Source organism: Carcharodon carcharias, chromosome 1, assembly GCF_017639515.1.
Source record: "Carcharodon carcharias isolate sCarCar2 chromosome 1, sCarCar2.pri, whole genome shotgun sequence".
In the NCBI taxonomy this organism is placed as follows: Eukaryota; Metazoa; Chordata; class Chondrichthyes; order Lamniformes; family Lamnidae; genus Carcharodon; species Carcharodon carcharias.
In genome coordinates, this window is record NC_054467.1 from 235162520 (window position 1) to 235183095 (window position 20576).

At 45.8% G+C, this 20576-nt stretch overlaps 1 protein-coding gene across 3 annotated transcripts in view; it reads right to left on the reverse strand.

The window, feature by feature from the left end:
• The window catches only part of immt (inner membrane protein, mitochondrial (mitofilin)), an 84229-nt gene that overhangs the window by 27492 nt on the left and 36161 nt on the right, over positions 1-20576 (reverse strand). For all 3 annotated transcript variants that reach the window (XM_041184618.1, XM_041184609.1, XM_041184600.1), the window contains 2 exons: positions 14290-14425; positions 9921-10050 (listed from right to left, as the gene is read on the reverse strand). In XM_041184618.1, the coding sequence (XP_041040552.1) occupies positions 9921-10050; positions 14290-14425 (266 nt within the window). The remainder of the gene's footprint in view (positions 1-9920; positions 10051-14289; positions 14426-20576) is intronic.

Genomic DNA, 20576 nt, shown 5'->3' on the forward strand with positions numbered 1-20576 from the left:
AATTAAGAATGGATGGTAGGGCACTCAAGGTATAGCTCTAGTGGGTATTTTTTTTAATAATGGAAATAGGTGGGAAAAGGAAAATCTTTATAATTTATTGGAAAAAAAAAAGGGGGAAACAGAAAGGGGGTGGGGATGGGGGAGGGAGCTCATGACCTAAAGTTGTTGAATTCAATATTCAGTCCGGAAGGCTGTAAAGTCCCTAGTCGGAAGATGAGGTGTTGTTCCTCCAGTTTGCGTTGGGCTTCACTGGAACAATGCAGCAAGCCAAGGACAGACATGTGGGCAAGAGAGCAGGGTGGAGTGTTAAAATGGCAAGCGACAGGGAGGTTTGGGTCATTCTTGCGGACAGGCCGCAGGTGTTCTGCAAAGCGGTCGCCCAGCTTACGTTTGGTCTCTCCAATGTAGAGGAGACCACATTGGGAGCAACGAATGCAGTAGACTAAGTTGGGGGAAATGCAAGTGAAATGCTGCTTCACTTGAAAGGAGTGTTTGGGCCCTTGGACGGTGAGGAGAGAGGAAGTGAAGGGGCAGGTGTTGCATCTTTTGCGTGGGCAAGGGGTTGTGCCATAGGAGGGGGTTGAGGAGTAGGGGGTGATGGAGGAGTGGACCAGGGTGTCCCGGAGGGAGCGATCCCTACGGAATGCCGATAAGGGGGGTGAAGGGAAGATGTGTTTGGTAGTGGCATCATGCTGGAGTTGGCGGAAATGGCGGAGGATGATCCTTTGAATGCGGAGGCTGGTGGGGTGATAAGTGAGGACAAGGGGTCCCTATCATGTTTCTGGGAGGGAGGAGGAGGAGTGAGGGCGGATGCGCGGGAGATGGGCCGGACACGGTTGAGGGCCCTGTCAACGACCGTGGGTGGAAAACCTCGGTTAAGGAAGAAGGAGGACAATCTCCTTCCAATCTCCACCCCTCCATCATTTTCACGTGGTCCATCTCTGACACTTCCCTTCCCTTCCTTGACCTCTCTGTCTCAATCTCTGGTGATAGACTGTCCACCAATATCCATTACAAACCCACCGACTCCCACAGCTATCTCGACTACAGCTCCTCACACCCCACTTCCTGTAAGGACTCCATCCCATTCTCTCAGTTCCTTCGCCTCCGTCGCATCTGTTCCGATGATGCTACATTCAAAAACAGTTCCTCTGACATGTCCTCCTTCTTCCTTAACCGAGGTTTTCCACCCACGGTCGTTGACAGGGCCCTCAACCGTGTCCGGCCCATCTCCCGCGCATCCACCCTCACTCCTTCTCCTCCCTCCCAGAAACATGATAGGGTCCCCCTTGTCCTCACTTATCACCCCACCAGCCTCCGCATTCAAAGGATCATCCTCCGCCATTTCCGCCAACTCCAGCATGATGCCACCACCAAACACATCTTCCCTTCACCCCCCTTATCGGCATTCCGTAGGGATCGCTCCCTCCGGGACACCCTGGTCCACTCCTCCATCACCCCCTACTCCTCAACCCCCTCCTATGGCACCACCCCATGCCCACGCAAAAGATGCAACACCTGCCCCTTCACTTCCTCTCTCCTCACCGTCCAAGGACCCAAACACTCCTTTCAAGTGAAGCAGCATTTCACTTGCATTTCCCCCAACTTAGTCTACTGCATTCGTTGCTCCCAATGTGGTCTCCTCTACATTGGAGAGACCAAACGTAAGCTGGGCGACCGCTTTGCAGAACACCTGCGGTCTGTCCGCAAGAATGACCCAAACCTCCCTGTCGCTTGCCATTTTAACACTCCACCCTGCTCTCTTGCCCACATGTCTGTCCTTGGCTTGCTGCATTGTTCCAGTGAAGCCCAACGCAAACTGGAGGAACAACACCTCATCTTCCGACTAGGGACTTTACAGCCTTCCGGACTGAATATTGAATTCAACAACTTTAGGTCATGAGCTCCCTCCCCCATCCCCACCCCCTTTCTGTTTCCCCCTTCTTTTTTTTTTCCAATAAATTATAAAGATTTTCCTTTTCCCACCTATTTCCATTATTAAAAAAAATACCCACTAGAGCTATACCTTGAGTGCCCTACCATCCATTCTTAATTAGCACATTCGTTTAGATAATATCACCAACTTTAACTTTAACACCTATGTGTTCTATTGTACTATTGTCGTTGACATCTTTTGATGATCTGCTTCTATCACTGCTTGTTTGTCCCTACAACCACACCAACCCTCTCCACCTCTCTGTCTCTCTATCTCTCCGCCCCCCCACACACACACCTTAAACCAGCTTATATTTCAGCTCTTTCCTGGACTCGAACTCAAGTTCTGTCGAAGGGTCATGAGGACTCGAAACGTCAACTCTTTTCTTCTCTGCCGATGCTGCCAGACCTGCTGAGTTTTTCCAGGTAATTCTGTTTTTGTTATGGTTTTTTTTAAGCCTGCTAACAGCCTGGTACATAAACAATTTCAACCGCTATAGCACGGTTTAAAGCTCAATAAAAGAAAGTAGCAGTAATCTTTCAATGAACAAAAATACAAGGAAAAAAAAACTTAAACAGAACTCGAGAAACTAGCAGCATAGAAAGATGCTATTCAGCCCATCAGGTGTGTGCCAGCTCTTTGCAAGAATAATCCAAAACTAATTCCACCACCCTATTCTCTCTCCCCACATCCCTCTATTTTCCTCTGTTTCAAGTATTTATCAGTTTTTGATTAAAAAATGTAACAGCTTCTGTATCAACCACTTATTCTGGCAAAGCATTCCACGTTCCACGCAAGCAATTTCTCCTAACTTCTCATTCTGTGACAATTTTAAATTAATGAATCACCAATGAACATAAGAACACAACAGGGGTAGTTCATTCGGCCCCTCAAGCCTGCCCCACCATTCAATAAGATCATGCTTGATTTGCCCCAGGCCTCAACTCCTCTTTCGTGCCAGCTTCTCATAATCCTCAACTCCCTGATATTTCAAAAATCTATCTGCCTCCTGTTTAAATACTTTCAGTAATCTAGCCTCCACAACTCTCTGGGGTAGAGAATTCCAGACATTCACTAACCTCAGAAGAAATTCCTTCACATGTCAGTTTTAAGTAAGTGTCCCCTTATTCTGTAACCATGTCCCCTGGTTTGAGATTCTCCCACTAGTGAAAACATCTTCTCAACATCTACCCTGTCAAGCCCCCTCAGGATCTTGTACGTTTCATTAAGACCACCCCTCATTCTTCTAAACTCTACTGAATAAAGGCCTAACCTGTTTAGCTGCTCTTGATAACGGAATCAGCCTACTGAATCTCTTTTGAACTGCCTTCAATGTCAATATATCTTTCCTTAAATGCAGAGACCAAAACTGTACACAGCACACCAGGGCCAGAATTTTCCCGTTGGCATGCGGGGGTGGGCCCTGCATGTTGACGCATAAAATGACGCACGGTGACATTGGGCGAGCGCCCTGACATCACCGCACGCCATCACAATATTTAGGTGGGTGGGCGCATAATGTTCTCTGATGCGTGCCCGCCATTAATTATTCATGCACTTAAGGCCCCTGAGGCAGCAACTGACTGCAATTTTTTGGGGCCCGTGTAATCTCCAGGATGTCGCACGGGCACAATGTGCAGACGGCTGTGAGACATTTGTATAAACCTCATCCACAGGCGGGATAAGAGGGGTGAGTGGGGTCACGAATGTCACCTGTCAGGTCAGGTATTTACTGTGAGAGTCACTGATATTTGCCTGTGTGAGCAAGAATACTTCAAAACCCATACCAGCTGCTTGGACAGGAGTAAGAGCCTTCAGGTCAGGACTCTACAGTAAAGATAATTTTTGGGGCCTGCAGCTTTCAGGAAGCCTTCCTTCCACTGGAGGCACCTCCTCTGAGGAGAGAGGGAGGGCCAGAGGGGGAGGAGACCAGGAGTCCACATTCAGCCTCCAGGGAGCCAGCTTTGGGAGGAGAAGCACAGGCACAAGGGGCGCAAGGCCAACAGAAAGTCCAAAGCGGAAGGGGCCACGGAAGAAGTCACTATCCTGCTGCCAGGGTATACAGGCGGCGAAGCAGCTACCTCAATATGTCTGAGGTCCAGTACCGAAGGAGGCTCCATCTCTCAAAGGAGACAGTCACCTCCATTTGTCAGATGATAGGCCTGAGATCTCCGCAAACAGTGTGGGTGAGCACCCCATGCCAGTGGCTCTAAAGGTCACAGCTGCCTTCAACTTCTATGCCTCCAGCTCTTTCCAGGGGTGGTTGGATGATCTTTTCACAGTCTCCCGATCAGCTGTCAAGCAGGTGACATACAATGTTCAGGCATGCATTGACTTTCATTCGCTACCGCTGGGATGAGGCCAGCCAGACAGAGCGAGCCAGAGGCTTTGCAGCGATTGCTGGCTTCCCCCGTGTGCAGGGTGCATCAAGACACCAGCAGGTGAGCCCAGTGCCTTCATCAACAGGAAGGGCTTCCACTCCATGAACATGCAGATTGTGTGTGATCACAGGATGCTGATTCTACAAGTCTGTGCAAGGTACCCAGGCAGCTCCCACAACACTTACATACTCAGACACTCCCAGGTGCCAAGGCTCTTCAGTGTTCCAGCCTGGAACACTGGAAGGATGTTTGCTGGGTGACAAGGGCTATCCCCTCAAAAGGTGGCTCATGATGCCCCTCCGCCATGCAAGAACAGAGGCTGAGCAGCGGTACAATAGGGACCATGCCTCCACAAGGGCGGTGGTGGAGAGAACATTGGTCTTCTCAAGATGCACTTCCGATGCCTGGACTGCTCAGGTGCTGCACTCCATTACCCCCCAGATCATGTGTCACTGATAGTGGTTGCATGCTACACTCTCCACAATCTGGTGCTGGAAAGGGGCAGCTCAGTGGACAAGGAAGACATAGTTGCTCCAGAGGCAAAATAGGAGTTACCAGCAGTGAGTCCAAGGATGAGCACACACAGCAGAAAGCTGAGGGGGTAGATGCTGACCCGGGAATACTCCTGGGAGGCAGGGACACCCAGGAAGCTTTAATCCAAAGAACCTTCAGCTAGTCCGTCAGAGATGGACCTTCAACACACAGCCAGGGCTGCAGGCTCCACACTCAATACCCAAATGCTAAATCTGGCTGAATAAGGCCCTTAAAGCTCAATGTCAAACAACTCACTCATAACATCACAGGTTCCCGTCCACTTGGAGAAGTAATGAATCACCCTGAAGGATGGCAACTTATCAAAACTTATTGAGAACAAATGTAACATCATAAACCAAAAAAAGTGTGCACATCACTCCAAGTCTTCAATAAACTACTACGGGCCAACATAAAAGCAACAGTGAGAAACCCGTGGTGTGCCTAAGGTGTCTTAAATTTATGCTTACGGGTGCTACATCCAGGTGTTGTCCCCTCGCTGGCACTGGCATCCGAGACTGCCTGCTCACTGTGGCTGTCTTGTTGGCCTCGATGACCTTGGCGGACGTCCTCTTGCCTGCGGAGCATTTGATGGCCCTGCCTGGGAGGGACCGGCCAGTTCCACAGCTGACTTCTTCCCAGTCACCGCAGCCTCATTGGATGCCACGGTCACTGGCAGAGGGGTGGAGGAGCTGCTGCCCTCATCCGAAGCACCATGTGAGGAGCCCGCAGAGACGACCAGACAGCTGCTGCGCTGATGTGGGGTCACTTCGGACCTCCCTGCTCACCACAGATGGATGGGCACTGAGCTGGGATACCTGGTGCTCAAACCATCTCCCACACAGGCAACGACCAGCTGAGGTCAATGCTGCTGTGAGGGCTTGCAGGTCCGAGCACAACCCCAGTCCCTGACTGTTCTCCTGGAGAAGCCTCTCCACAAGCGTCGCCACTCTCTCCATGGAGGAAGCATGGCGCATGGCTATGAGGTTCAATGCATCAGTGATGCTCGATGTGGACCCTTCAAGCACAGGCACCATGCCACTCATAGCCTCATGTATCTCTGCCAGATCCTCCCACATACCCTGCTGCACTTCCAAAGTTTGCTGCTTCACGGACAATGCCAGAGGCACATCATCAGCCACCGACCGAGCATGTGCCTGGTCCCCTGCAGTCCTCCGACTGCCAGTGTCCTGGGCATTCTGTCTCTGCCCGCACCACAAGTGAATGTGAAGTGCCCTCACCGCTGTGCCCCAAGACACAAACCAAAGATCTAATTCCCACCGAGGCGCTAGTATCTGTGCTGGTGCCTGCTTGGCAGAGATGGTGTGACGCTGGTGAGTGGATTTCCTCTGGGACCTCAGGTGTGAAAGGTGGCCCCTCTGCCTCCTCCTCCTAGCCCTGCTCCAGTGATGCTGAAAGGAAGAACAAGAATTAGTTACAGTGCAGACAATGTCAACTTGCAAGCCGGTTCCCCGGATCATTATGCGCTCATCCACCCATAATCAACTGATAACCCCTATTGCAAACTTCAAATCACTGAGCATTCAGCAGTGCCATGGCTTTTGGGACATACATGGTGACCTGAGTACTCGCCAAACATGCCTCCCCGTGGTAGCCCAGCCTCAACGTCACCGGTGGACCTGGGGGCATGACGCTTCTCCAAATCAATGGCCTGCTGCTCCAAAGGTGTCAGGATTGCCAACTGGGCCTGGCCTCCGCCAGTCTGCATCCGCCCTGCGGAATTGTGCGCAGTCATCTCCTGAAAAGGAGAGAAGAGCATTGATTAGTCCAGCCTGTACCCGGGTTCCCGTCGCATCCCAGCTAACCCAGCCAGAGTGGGACATTGCAGGACTCCAGTTCTTCGTTACCCCGCAGCTGCCACACACTCACGCAAAGAAGCCAGGGCTGACCCTAGCCCCCCATCTTGCCCAAATGCTGCCTCCATCACATGTGGCACCACATGGTGTAACTTTACTAAGCAAGGAAGCACAAGCACATGGAGCACAAATACCAGCAGACAGATTGGTATCCCACCACCTGGAAGCTCCCTTCCCAGCATGTTAGCACCCTGACTTTGACATGCTTCCCAGTTCCAGCACTATGCCTAGGTGCAGATTCTTGAGTTTCACCCACATTTTATACTCTGGGTGTCAGTGTCACACATGCTGCGGGTGCAGAACCCATCTCAGCACAACCCTCTCAGGGTGAACCAGGCATGGGCAATATCTGCTGGCACACCCAGCGAAGGATCCATGCAGTGGGGAATTCAATGCTGTTACTGTGCTCAGGGTTGCGGGGCAGGGGGAAAAAGGGTGACGGCTGCATTAAGTAACCTCAGCCAACATGGTACTCACCCTTTCCGAGCGCAGGAGGTCATTGAATTTTTTATGGCACTGGACTACACCACATCATGGGAGCTCACACTATCGGCCACCTCCTCCCACGCACGTTTGGTCAGGTGGGGAGGCCTCCACCTCCCATCCCTTGGAATCAGGACCTCTAACCGTGCTGCCACAGGCAGTTAGGCATTCATCTGAGAAACGAGGGGCACACTGCCCTGCTGGCCTATCCTCTGGCCTGGCCTGCCCCACTGGCCTACCCTCCGGACTTGCATGATGCACAGTAGCCCTCTGCTGTGCTCTTCTCCCGGCCATTGTGAGCAGCCTTGCAAAGGCAGCCAGGCCTTTATTGAAACAGGCTGTCGGGTCGCCATTGGACCTGGTGGCCTGTGCACACCTGCCGCTGCCCGTCCACTCCCGCTATCCTCGGGAGTTGAGAAATACGCTGGGTGGGCCTTAATTGGCTCGCCTGTGTAAAATGGCGGCACAGACCCGATCGCAGGTGGCGATCGGGTCCGCTTGGCCTGCCCGACATGGGAAAAATTCTGCCCCAGGTGCGGCTTCACCAACACCCTGTACAGTTGTAACAAGACTTCCCTATTTTTATACTCCAACCCCCAAACAAGACATGCCAAAATTCCATTTGCCTTAATTTAGGCAATGGCCTTGAGGTATTGTCACTGGACTAGTAATCCAGAGACCCAAGGCAATGCCCCTGGGACCCCGGTTCGAATCCCACCATCTGTGGTGGAATTTGAATTCAAGAAAAATCTGGAATTAAAAGTCTCATGATAATCATGTTGATTGTTGTGAAAACTCATCTGGTTCACTATTGTCCTTTAGGGAAGGAAATCTGCCATCTGGCCTATATGTGACTCCAGACACACAGCAATGTGGTTGACTCTTAAATGCCCTCTGAACAAGAGCAGTTAGGGATGGGCAATAAATGTTGGCCTAGCCTGCGATACCCACATCCCATGAATGAATAATAAAAAAAATATACTTGTTGCACCTGCATGCTAACTTTGTGTTTCATGCACAAGAACACCCAGATTCCTCTGTGCTGCACTATTTAGGGGTCGCTTTCCATTTAAAAAATAGCCTGCCTATTGATTTTTCCTACCAAAGTGCATGACTTCACACTTTCCTACATTAAACTTCATCTGCCAAGTTTTTGCCCACTCACTCAATCTAGCTATATCCCCTTGCAGATTCTTTATGTCCTCATCACAACATGCCCTCCCACTTATTTTTGTATCATCAGCAAATTTGGATACATTACCCTCTGCCCCCTCCTTCAAGTCATTAATATCGATAGTAAATAATTGAGGCCCTAGGACTGATCCTTGTGGCACTCCATCTTTCCAACCTGAAAAAGACCTATTAATCCCAACTCCCTATCTTCTGTGTGTTAACCAATCCTCAATCCATGCTAATACATTACTCTCAATACTGTGTGCTCCTTTCTTGTGCAATAACCTTTTATGTGGCATCTTATCGAATGTCTTCTGGAAATCCAAATACACTACATCTACCGGTTCCCCTTTAACAACTCGGCTCTTTATATCCTCAAAGAGCCTCTAGCAAATTTGTCAAACATGATTTCCCTTTCAGAAAACCATGCTAATGCTGTTTGATTGCGTTAAGCTTCACTAGAAGCAACACCAAAAGCAGTCCTTTCCAAATCTTCAGGCGCTGTAAATGCAGACAGAAGAAATCAATGAATGAGCAATGAATACAAATAGGACCAAGTTACTTGGGCTTTCAGAGCTGCACATGGCCCCATAGTCACAGGTTATACGTTTTAATTTCTGGTCCTGCTGGAGACTTATTAGTTTTACTTACTTTTATACTTACATTTTCAAGCTCAGTCCAAGCTAAGTAGCCTGGTTGTGTATTCAATTTTTCAAGGTACTTTAGAAGTCTCAATCGTGCTGCCCATCCCCACCCCCTCAAATTGTTTCCTAAATAAACAAGTTCAGTTCTAAGTATTAAACTGAAATGTACACTTCATTAGCTCATGGAATGCATGAGTAAATAAATTAAAAGTTTCACAAACCTGGCTGCACATGCCACAGAGTCAAAGGTTAATAATATTTTAAGACTCTTCTACCACTTCTTACGGCAAATAAAAACATTTTACATTTTTGCTGCTTTGGTTGTGTGCTGAAACTTTTTTTTTAATCTAAAATTTTTGTATACCTCTTTAGGTGCAAATACTTTCATTAAAGCAAATAAGACTGCAAAAGTGTTGCACTGAACTTCATAGGAACAATGGCAACTTGACTGAAACCGTGAAGCTGCTGGGGGATCTTGACAGACGGATGTGGAGAGATGTTTCTGCTTGTGAGTGAATCTAGAACTAGGGATCACTGTTTAAAAGTAAGGAGTCAGCCACTTAAGACAGATGAGGAGAATTTTTTTCTCTCAGGGGGTAGTGAGCCTTTCTCAAAAGGCAGTGGAAGCAGAGTCTTTGAATATTTTTTAAGGCAAGGTAGATAGATTCTTGATAAACAAGGTGAAAGGTTATCGGGGGTTGGCGGGAGGTTACAATCAGAGCAGCCATGATCTTATTGAATGGTGGAACAGGCTCAAGGGGCTAAGTGGCCTACTCCAGCTCCTAATTCATAACATTGAAGTCAAAACAACATTTAATTCTCTCTTTTGTTAGTATGAATGACTAAAAGGAAATACAATTAAAATTACAATACAAGAAACAAACACTGTACTTACTGAGATTTTTCCATCCAGGTTTTACGTCTGGAGTGATGCTCTCCAGTTCCTTCTTGAATTCATCCCTGGCCATAGCCACCAGCTCACTGTACTGAACAACTATTTTGGCTTCTGATTGAGCTGCCTGCACCTAAACAAAAAGCAGATGTTTCAGCAGAAAGAAACCAGAATTACTCAAAATGAGAAGCAGTGCAATATGGAAGACAGCAGTGCTGGAGAATACAGGTTATAAAGAATAAGACACTATTGCCAGAATTTAAAGTGTAATTCAATCCTTGGGCTCTAACTAGTTATGCCCTGGATTTCCAATCATTTGTTTCCATTCTGTTAGTAATTCAATCCCAGAGGCAGGTATCAAATGCAAACTACTGAGTATTGTGATTTATGCCTTGCACTGCATCATATTACAGCTACTGCTCTGAGATAGCTAGTTTCAGAGAGGCAGTATCTCAATTACAGGTGCATCTGAAATAAAAAAAGCATCAGTTGACCTAGTTACTTCAATGTGCAAGCAGGTCAGGCATTAACGTTTAGTCCATCAATTAGTTGGTTAAAAAACAGTTTTTCTGTCAAACTATGAAAGGTCGGAAGTCGACAGTGCAGGCATGATAAGAGATCAAGTTTTATTTTTTGAGTAGTTAAAAGAAAGTAAATAAAAGTTAAATTCAGTGATGAAAATTACGAACGCAAAAATACTGTTAAAAAATAGAAAGAGAAAGGTTAAAGCTTTAAAAACTATTTAATGTTAGTTGCTTACTAATAATTATTGCTGACATTCAACTGAATTTTCTTAAAATACTTGGACATTTTAGTTTTATGGGGATAAGCTGAAATCCTTTTCTTTTTAAAAACAGTCAGTCCAACATTTGCTCTGAGAAATCTCCAAGTTGCCAGCTAACTCCGGATGCACATTTAACATCACTTTAAAGCAGCCTGATACTAAGGTTGTAGTATAACAAAGCATTCAGGACCTAATTCAACAGTGGAAAGGAGGAGTGACAATGCATGATGTAGGTTCCAGTATGATGTCAAACTGCTTGACAAAGTTTTCATGAGACTCTTTAACCTGTTCGGAACCTCTTAAACCTGTCTGTAGTTGATTTAAACATTCTGAATATGAAATTTCCCACTCACGATCTCTGAACATTTAAGCGTTAAATGCTGGATGAAGAGCTCTGTATACTTGTGCACACATGCACACCATCTCATGCAGCTTGAATCATGCCAAGCGCCTGTAATTGAGATACTGCCTATCTGAAACTAGCTACCTCAGACCAGTAGCTGTAATATGATGCAGTGCAAGGCATAAATCACAATACTCAGAAGTTTGCATTTGATACCTGCCTCTGGGATTGAATTACTAACAGAATGCTGCACCCAAGACTGGAGTTATTACTAGTTTTGGCTGCCTCTTCAGTTGATTGCAGAAACAAATTATAACAAGATTTGCAAAGCATAAAATATCACTACATAATTTAATATGCAAGCAAAGGCTGAGCAAAAATATATGATATTGCATTATTACCATTTACATTTATTTCCCAAGTCCCATAAAGATACTGTACAGTTTTCTTACTCATGCTTGCAATACAATGGCAACCTGTGAATTGTTTCAGCTCTTCAAAAGACAGATGGTTATTTAAATTTTGACTGAAACAAATCTGCAAAATATTACATGGAAAGTTTGATGTTTACACCCCATACATGATAAGACACCATCAAGTAGGTGGTATTCAGCTATTCGTTAAAGCTTGTTTGTTTTCAAAGACATATTAAGTAACATGAATGTTATAGGAAGGAAAAAAAAGGACAAAGAGTTTCAGGGTTTTAAGGTCCTGAAAAAGCACAAGTTAGACTGGATGGCTGCGTGATGACTCCAAATTTCAATAGAAACGTAGTCGTTTTACGTCAAATGGAAATGTTACAATATTTAAATTTCGCCATAGTAAAGAAGGGAAACAAGACAGGGCCTTCATTCCTTATTGCTATCTAGAATTTCTTCAAGTACGCAAAAGCTGATGAAAGGATTGATTAATGTTTCTTCAAACTGCCCAACACTCACTGACTGGCTGATAAAAAATGAAGAACCAATTTGGTGAGATGTTGAATGCTGTTGCTCCATTTCAAATTGTACCACAACAACAGTAGTTGCATTTGATAAAGGGGATATCACTTAAGAACATATATAAGGACATAAAAACTAGGAGCAGGAGTAGGCAATTCAGCCCCTCGAGCCTGCCCCACCACTCAATATGATCATGGCTGATCTCATTTCAACCTCAACTCCAATTTCCCGCCCTCTCCCCATAACCTTTCAACCCGTTACTAATTAAAAGTCTGTCTATCTCTTCCATAATTATTCAGCGTCCCAGCATCCACTGCACGCTGAGATAGTGAGTTCCACAGATTCACGACCCTTTGAGAAAAGTAATTCCTCCTCATCTCTGATTTAAATCTACCACTCCTTAGCTTAAAACTATGGCCCCTCATTCTAGAATGCCCCACAAGGGGAAACATCCGTTCCACGTCTACTTTGTCTATCCCCTTGAGCATCTTAGATACCTCAATTAGATCTCCTCTCATCCTTCTAAACTCTAGCGAGTATAGGCCTAAACTTCTCAATCTCTTCTCATAAGACAAGCCCTGCATCTCTAGAATTAATCTAGTGAAGCTGCTCTGAACCATCTCCAATGCAACTACATCCTTCCTTAAGCAAGGGGACCAAAACCGTGCACAGTACTCCAGGTGCGGTCTCACCAATGCATTGTATAGTTGCAACAACACTTCCCTATTTTTATGCTCTCTTCTTTTAGCAATAAATGCCAAAATTCCATTTGCCTTCCTTATTACCTGCTGTACCTGCATATTAGCTTTCAGCGATTCATGCACAAGGACACCCAGATCCCTCTGCACTGAAGCATTCTGAAGTTTCTCTCCATTCAAATAATAAGTCGCAATTTTATTCTTCTGGCCAAAATGGATAACCTCACACTCATCCACGTTAAACTCCATCTGCCAAATTTTGGTATATTCACCTAACCTGCCCATATCCGTTTGTAAATTTCTTATTTCTTCATTGCAACTTACATTCCCACCTATTTTGGTGTCATTTGCAAATTTAGCTACAGTACCTTCTATCGCTGAACCCAAGTCATTAATATAGATTGTAAATAGTTGGGGCCCAAGGACTGAACCCTGTGGCACCCCACTAGTTACAGCTTGCCATCCAGAAAAAGACCCATTTATCCCGACCCTCTGCTTTCTGTTGGTTAGCCAATCCTCTATCCAAGCTAATATATTACCCCTACCTCCATGTGATCTTATCTTTTGTATTAATCTTTTGTGTGGCACCTTATCAAAGGCCTTCTGGAAGTCCAGATGTACAACATCTGCAGGATCCCCATTAGCCACTCTGCTTGTCACATCTTCAAAGAACTCTAGCAAATTAGTCAAACACGATTTACTCTTCATAAAACGATGCTGACTCTGATGGATTGCATTTTGACTTTCCAAATGCCCCATTACTACCTCCTTAATAATGGATTCCAACAATTTCCCAACGACAGACATTAAACTAAATGGTCTATAGTTTCCTGCTTTCTGACTCCCCCCCCCCCCATTTTGAATAAGGGTATTTTTTGGCATTTTTCCAATCCACTAGAACCTTTCCAGAATTCAGGGAATTTTGGAATATTATAGCCAATGCAACCACTATCTCTGCTGCCACTTCCTTTAAGGCCCTGGAATGTAGGCCATCAGGTCCTGGGGATTTGTCATCCTTTAATCCCAATAGTTTGCTCAGTACTTTTTCCTCTAGTGATGGTGATTATTCTAAATTCCTCCTTCTCTATACCCTCTGCTCTACCTGTTACTATTGGGGTGATACTAGTGTCCTCCACCGTGAAAACTGAGGCAAAATATTGATTAAGTGTCTCTGCCATTTCTGCGTTCCCCACCATTAACTCCCCAGTCTCATCCTCCAAGGGACCAACATTCATTTTAGCTACTCTCTTTCCTTTTATATACTTGTAGAAGCTTTAGAAATCAGTTTTTACATTTTGCGCTAGTTTTCTTTCATAATTTACCTTTGCTCTTTTTATTATTTTTTTAGTAACCCTTTGTTGATCTTTAAAAGTTTCCCAATCTTTCAGCCTGCCACAGACCTTTGCAATTTGGTATGCCTTAGTTTTTGCCTTTATGTTATCTTTAACTTCCTTGCTTAGCCATGGATGCTTTTTCCCCCTCTTACCATCTTTCTTCCTCTTTGGAATATATTTTACTTGGGAGGAATTGAATATCTCCTTAAATATCAATATCACATGGGAGAGGGAAAAGTTTTATCTGACTTAAAGTGCACGTTGCTCATTACCTTCCTTTCTACATGATCCAGATCCACCAACATGTGGTGGAGATTCTCTTCCGCAGCCAGGAGCTGTGGTCTAACAGAAGAGATCTGACTCTGTTTGGCTTCTTCAATTGTGCTCCGAAGGTTGTCTAATTCTTCTCTGAAAATGAACAAAAATAAGACGGCATATGACAAAACATAAAAGGCATGTCACCTTTCGATTAGTCATGCTGAAGCACTACTGTCATCAACTACTCAGTAACATCTAGTTAGTAAGGGCTGCGTTTAAGTTCACATTTACCAAGAAAGGTTAGCATTCTTACTCATTCCACTGTAAAATTTCCTTTAACATCACAATGCTTTGGACTCATTTTAGCATTACGTTATTGATTATTCCATTTAAGCAGATACATGATCAAAGAGCAACATTTCAATACACCTACTGAATCAGCAACCATTAGGTATGAATTTAAAAACAAAAAACTGCGGATGCTGGAAATCCAAAACAAAAACAGAATTACCTGGAAAAACTCATGGCAGCTTCGGCGGAGAAGAAAAAAGGTGACGTTTCGAGTCCTCATGACCCTTCAACAGAACTGAGTAATATTAGGAGAGGGGTAAAATATAAGCTGGTTTAAGGTGGGGGATGGGGGTGGGGAGGGGAGGAGGGAGAGAAGGGGGGAGTGTGGTTGTAGGGACAAGCAAGCAGTGATAGGAGCAGATAATCAAAAGATGTCACAGACAAAAGACTAAAAGGTGTTGAAGGTGGTGATATTATCTAAATGAATGTGCTAATTAAGAATGGATGGCAGGACACACAAGGTACAGCTCTAGTGGGGGTGGGGTGGAAAGACTAACAGGGCATAAAAGGTATAGATTTAAAAGAAAAATCTATATAAGTTATTGGAAAAAACAAAAGGAAGGGGGAAAAACGGAAAGGGGGTGGGGATGGAGGAGGGAGTTCAAGATCTAAAGTTGTTGAATTCAATATTCAGTCCGGAAGGCTGTAAAGCGCCTAGTCGGAAGATGAGGTGCTGTTCCTCCAGTTTGCATTGGGCTTCACTGGAACAATGCAGCAAGCCAAGGACTGACATGTGGGCAAGAGAGCAGGGTGGAGTGTTAAAATGGCAAGCGACAGGGAGGTTTGGGGTCATTCTTGCGGACAGACCGCAGGTGTTCTGCAAAGTGGTCGCCCAGTTTGCGTTTGGTCTCTCCAATGTAGAGGAGACCACATTGGGAGCAACGAATGCAGTAGACTAAGTTGGGGGAAATGCAAGTGAAAGGCTGCTTCACTTGAAAGGAGTGTTTGGGCCCTTGGACAGTGAGGAGAGAGGAAGCGAAGGGGCAAGTGTTGCATCTTTTGTGTTTGCATGGGGAAGTGCCGTAGGTGGGAGTTGAGGAGTAGGGGGTGATGGAGCAGTGACCAGGATGTACCGGAGGGAACAATCCCTATGGAATGCCGCTGGGGGGGGGGGGGGTGAAGGGAAGACGTGTTTGGTGGTGGCATCATGCTGCAGTTGGAGGAAATGGCGGAGGATGATCCTTTGAATGCAGAGGCTGGTGGCGTGATAAGTGAGGACAAGGGGGACCCTATCATGTTTCTGGGAGGGAGGAGAAGACGTGAAGGCGGATGCGCGGGAGATGGGCCGGACACGGTTGAGGGCCCTGTCAACGACCGTGGGTGGAAAACCTCAGTTAAGGAAGGAGGGCATGTCAGAGGAACTGTTTCTGAAGGTAGCATCATCAGGACAGATGCGACGGAGGCGAAGGAACTGAGAGAATATGTTGGAGTCCTTACAGGAAGCGGGGTGTGAGAAGCTGTAGTCGAGGTAGCTGTGGGAGTCGGTAGGCTTGTAATGGATATTGGTGGACAGTCTATCACCAGAAATTGAGACAGAGAAGTCAAGGAAGGGAAGAGTCAGAGATGAACCATGTGAAAATGATGGAGGGGTGGAGATTGGAAGCAAAACTAATAAATTTTTCCAGGTCCTGACAAGAGCATGAAGCAGCACCGAAGTAATCGTCGATGTACCGGAGAAAGAGTTGTGGGAGGGGACCGGAGTAGGACTGGAACTAGGAAGCTTCCACATCCCCCATAAAGAAACAGGCACAGCTGGGGCCCATGCGAGTACCCATAGCCACACCTTTTATTTGGAGGAAGTGAGAGGAGTTAAAGGAGAAATTGTTCAGTGTGAGAACAAATTCAGCCAGACGGAGGAGAGTAGTGGTGGAGGGAATTGTTTGGGCCTCTGTTCGAAGAAGAAGCTAAGGGCCCTCAGACCATCCTGGTGGGGGATGGAGATGTATGGTATGAATTTAAGTTCACCAATATTGGTTAGATTTTTTTCGAAACTCAAGATGGTTATTAGGACATGCAATATTGCAGGGATAGTTTATGTTATCTTTCTTTAAAAGGAAGTGGATAAATATTAGAAAATTAAAAATATGAAAAGGCATATGAGAAAGGGCAGAGGAAGGGGACTATGTAGTCAGTAATTTGTGAAGGCCGGGATAAGCAGAAGGGCTAATGAGCCTCCTTGTGTAGTATAAATATCTACAATTCTCTAAACCAACTGCTTTAATAGTGCTTTTCCTGAATTCTTTTTACAGGATTTACAGAATTCTACTCTCACCCATCCAAATTTATATCGGAAGATATAAAATTTATGTTGGAAGATATCCTAGAGGAGAATGCGACAGGAGGACCCTGAGATAGGCAGTCAACAGCACCTAGAGGAGGGTGCAAGAGGAGGAGCCCGGGACAGGCAGTCGGCAGCACCTAGAGGATCAAGTATCTAGTCTATACTCAAGTAGGAGTAAGGGTAAAATAAAAGCAAGGGTACATACTCTATTTAGTTAAGATATGACTGGGGAGCTCAGTCCCGTGATTTGCACATCCTGCGCTATGTGGGAAATCCTAGATGCTCCTGGCGGTCTGGATGACTGTGCGCAGGAGGTGTCTTCGGCTGGAGCAACTCAAGGTTTTGAAGCTTGAGCAGCACTACGGTGCACTCACGAGGCTGAGAAGTTCATGGATAGCACATTTCAGGATGTGGTCACCCCGCAGCTTAAGGAAGTGCAAGCAGAGAGGGAATGGGTGACCGCTATACAGAAGGGGCCCAGGCAAGTAGTGAGGGAATACCCCAAGTGCATCTCGCTTGCAAACTATTTCTCGGCCTTGGAAAACGGTGAGAGGGACAGTTCCTCTGTGGAGGCCAAGCAGGGCCAAGGCCATGGCACTGTGGGCGTTCCAACTGCTCAGTGAGGGAGGAAGAAGTGCGGAACGGCAATAGTGGTAGGGGATTCGTTAGTGAAGGAAGTAGACAGGTGCTTCTGCAGCCGTAAATATGTCTCCAGAATAGTATGTTGCCTCCCGGGTGCCAGGATCAATGATGTCACAGAATGGCTGCAGGGCATTCTGAAGGGAGAGGGAGGATGAACAGCCAGAGGTTGGGTCCATGTTGGGACCAATGACATAGGAAGAAAGAGAAATGAGGTCCTGCAAGCAGACTTTAGGGAGTTAGGTAGGAAATTGAAAAGCAGAACTTCAAAGGATGCAATCTCCAGAATACTCCCAGTGCCACAAGGTAGTAAGTATAGGGACAGAAGGATAGAGCAGATGAATGCATGGCTGGAGAGATGGTGCAGGAGGGAGGGCTTTAGATGTGTGGGGCATTGAGACTGATTCTGGGGGAGGTGGGACCTGTACAAGTTGGAGGGATTACATCTGAACAAGAATGGGACCAACATCCTTGCGGGGAGGTTTGCTAATGCTGTTGGGGCAGGATCCTGAAAAGTAGTTCAGAGGGGAGAGAAGCTGAGATGGAATTAGAAGTTGAAATGCTAGTAAGTGAATCTGAAAGGCAGAGGAAACATAGGCTAGATAAGTAAGAAGAGAGGTTAGCAAGGCTAAATGGAATATATTTTAATGCAAGGAGCTTGAGGAATAAGACAGACGAGCTGAGGGTACAGATAGGCAAGTGGGAGTATGATATCATAACTATGACCAAGACTTGACTAAAAGAAGAGGATTGACAGGTCAACATTCCTGGTTATAGGATATTCAGAAGAGATAGAGAGAGAGGGATAGAAGAGGAGGGGGTGTTGCACTATTGATCAAGGAGTCAAGCATAGCAGTGAGAAGGGACGACATCCTGGAAGGATCATTAAATGAGGCCACATGGGTATAAGTAAAAAACACAAAAAGGGGAAAACATGCTGTTGGGTGTGTACGAAAAGCCCTCCCTAACAGTCAGGGAGAGATAGAGGATCAAACATGTGATCAAATTTCAGAGAAGTGTAAGAATAATAAGGCAGTAATAGTATGTGATTTGAACTAACCAAATATTAACTGGGACAGTTTTAGTGTGCAAGGCAGGGGGGGGAGCAAAATTCTTAAGTTGCATCCAGGAGAACTTTTTAAGCCAGTACATAGAAAGCCCAAGAAGGGAGGGGGCAGTTCTGGACCTAATATTCGTGAATGAACCTGGGCAGGCGGAAGGCATATCAGTAGGGAAGTATTTTGGAGATAGTGATAGTTATAGAAAAGGATAAGGTTGGGCCAGGAATAAAAGTTTTAAACTGGGGAAAGGCTAATTTTACTAAGATGAGATACGATTTGGCCCAAGTGGACTGGGAGCAGCTACTTGCAGATAAAACTGTGTCAGGGCAGTGGGAGGCACTCAAGGAAGAGGTAGCGAAGTACAGGACAGATGCTCCCGTAAAGACAAAGTGGGGGGGACCAAGTCCAAAGAACCTGGATGTTAAAGGACATAAAGGTTAGGATTAAGAAAATAAGAGAAGCTTATGGCAGATACTGCAGGCTCAATGCAGTAGAGTCCCTAGAGGAGTATAAAAGGTATAGGGTTGATGGTTTGGTTGGGGAGGGAGAGAGAGAGAGAAACGGGACTTCAAAAGGAAACTAGGAAAGCTAAGAGGGAGTGCATGAGAAAGCATTGGTGGGTAGAATAAAAGGAAAATCCAATGTTTTTTTTTAAATATATAAAGTGCAAGAGAATAACCAGAGAAAAAAATAGGGCCAATTAGGGACCATAGAGGCAATGTGTGTGTGGACCTGGGTATAGACCTCAAATGAAAACTTTGCATCGGTCTTCATAATGGAAAAGGACAATGCAGGTATAGGTATCAGGTGGGGGACTGTGAAGTATTAGAGGAAATTAACACAGAAAGAAAGAGAGGAGGTATGAGCGAGTTTAGCGGCCTTAAAAGTGGATAAATCCGCAGGCCCGGATGAGATGTATCCCAGCTGTTGAGGGAGTCAAGGGAAGAGATATCAGGGACCCTGGCAGTAATTTTCAAATCCTCTGGCCACAGGTGAGGTGCCAGAGGACTGCTCACATTGTCCCATTATTAAAAAAGGGAGGAAGGGATAGACCAGGAAATTACAGGCCAGTCAGTGTAACCTTGGTGGTGGGGAAGTTACTAGAAAAGAATTCTGAGGACAGAATATATCTGCACTTGGAGAGACATGGATTAAATCAGGGATAGTCAGCATGGATTTGTTAAGGGAAGGTCATGTTTGACAAATCTGATTGCATTTTTTGAGGAGGTAACCAGGAGTGTTGATGAGGGTAATGCATTTGATGTGATCTACAGGGACTTTTAGCAAGGCTTTTGATAAGGACCCTCATGGCAGACTGGTGAAGAAAGTAAGAGCCCAAGGGATCCAAGGCAAAGTGGCACGTTGGGTCCAAAATTGGCTGAGAGGCAGGAAGCAGAGGGTGATGATAGAGGGACGTTTGTGTGACTGGAAGTCTGTTTCTAGTGGGATTCTTCAGGGCTCGGTGCTGGGGCCCTTGCTGTTTGTGGTGTATATAAGCGATGTGGACTTAAATGTAGAGGGTATGATCAAAAAGTTCATGGATGACACAAAGATTGGCCAGGTTGTTAACAGTGAGGTTGAGTGTCTTGGGCTACAGGAAGATATAGACGGGATGGTCAAATGGGCAGATAAGTGGCAGATGGAATTTAACCCTGAAAAGTATGAGGTGATACACTTTGGAAGGAGTAATTTGACAAGGAAGTATTCATGAATGCCTTGGCACTAGGAAGTTATGAGGAACAAAGGGTCTTTGGCGTGTGTGTCCATAGATCTCTGAAGGTGGAGGGGCATGTTAGTGGGGTAGTGAAAAAGACATATGGGAGACTTGCCTTTATCAATCAAGGCACAGATTACAAAACAGATCATGTTGGAGTTGTATAGAACCTTAGTGAGGCCACAGCTGGAGTATAGGAAGGATGTGATTGCACAGGAGGGGGTGCAGAGGAGATTCACCAGGATGTTGCCTGGG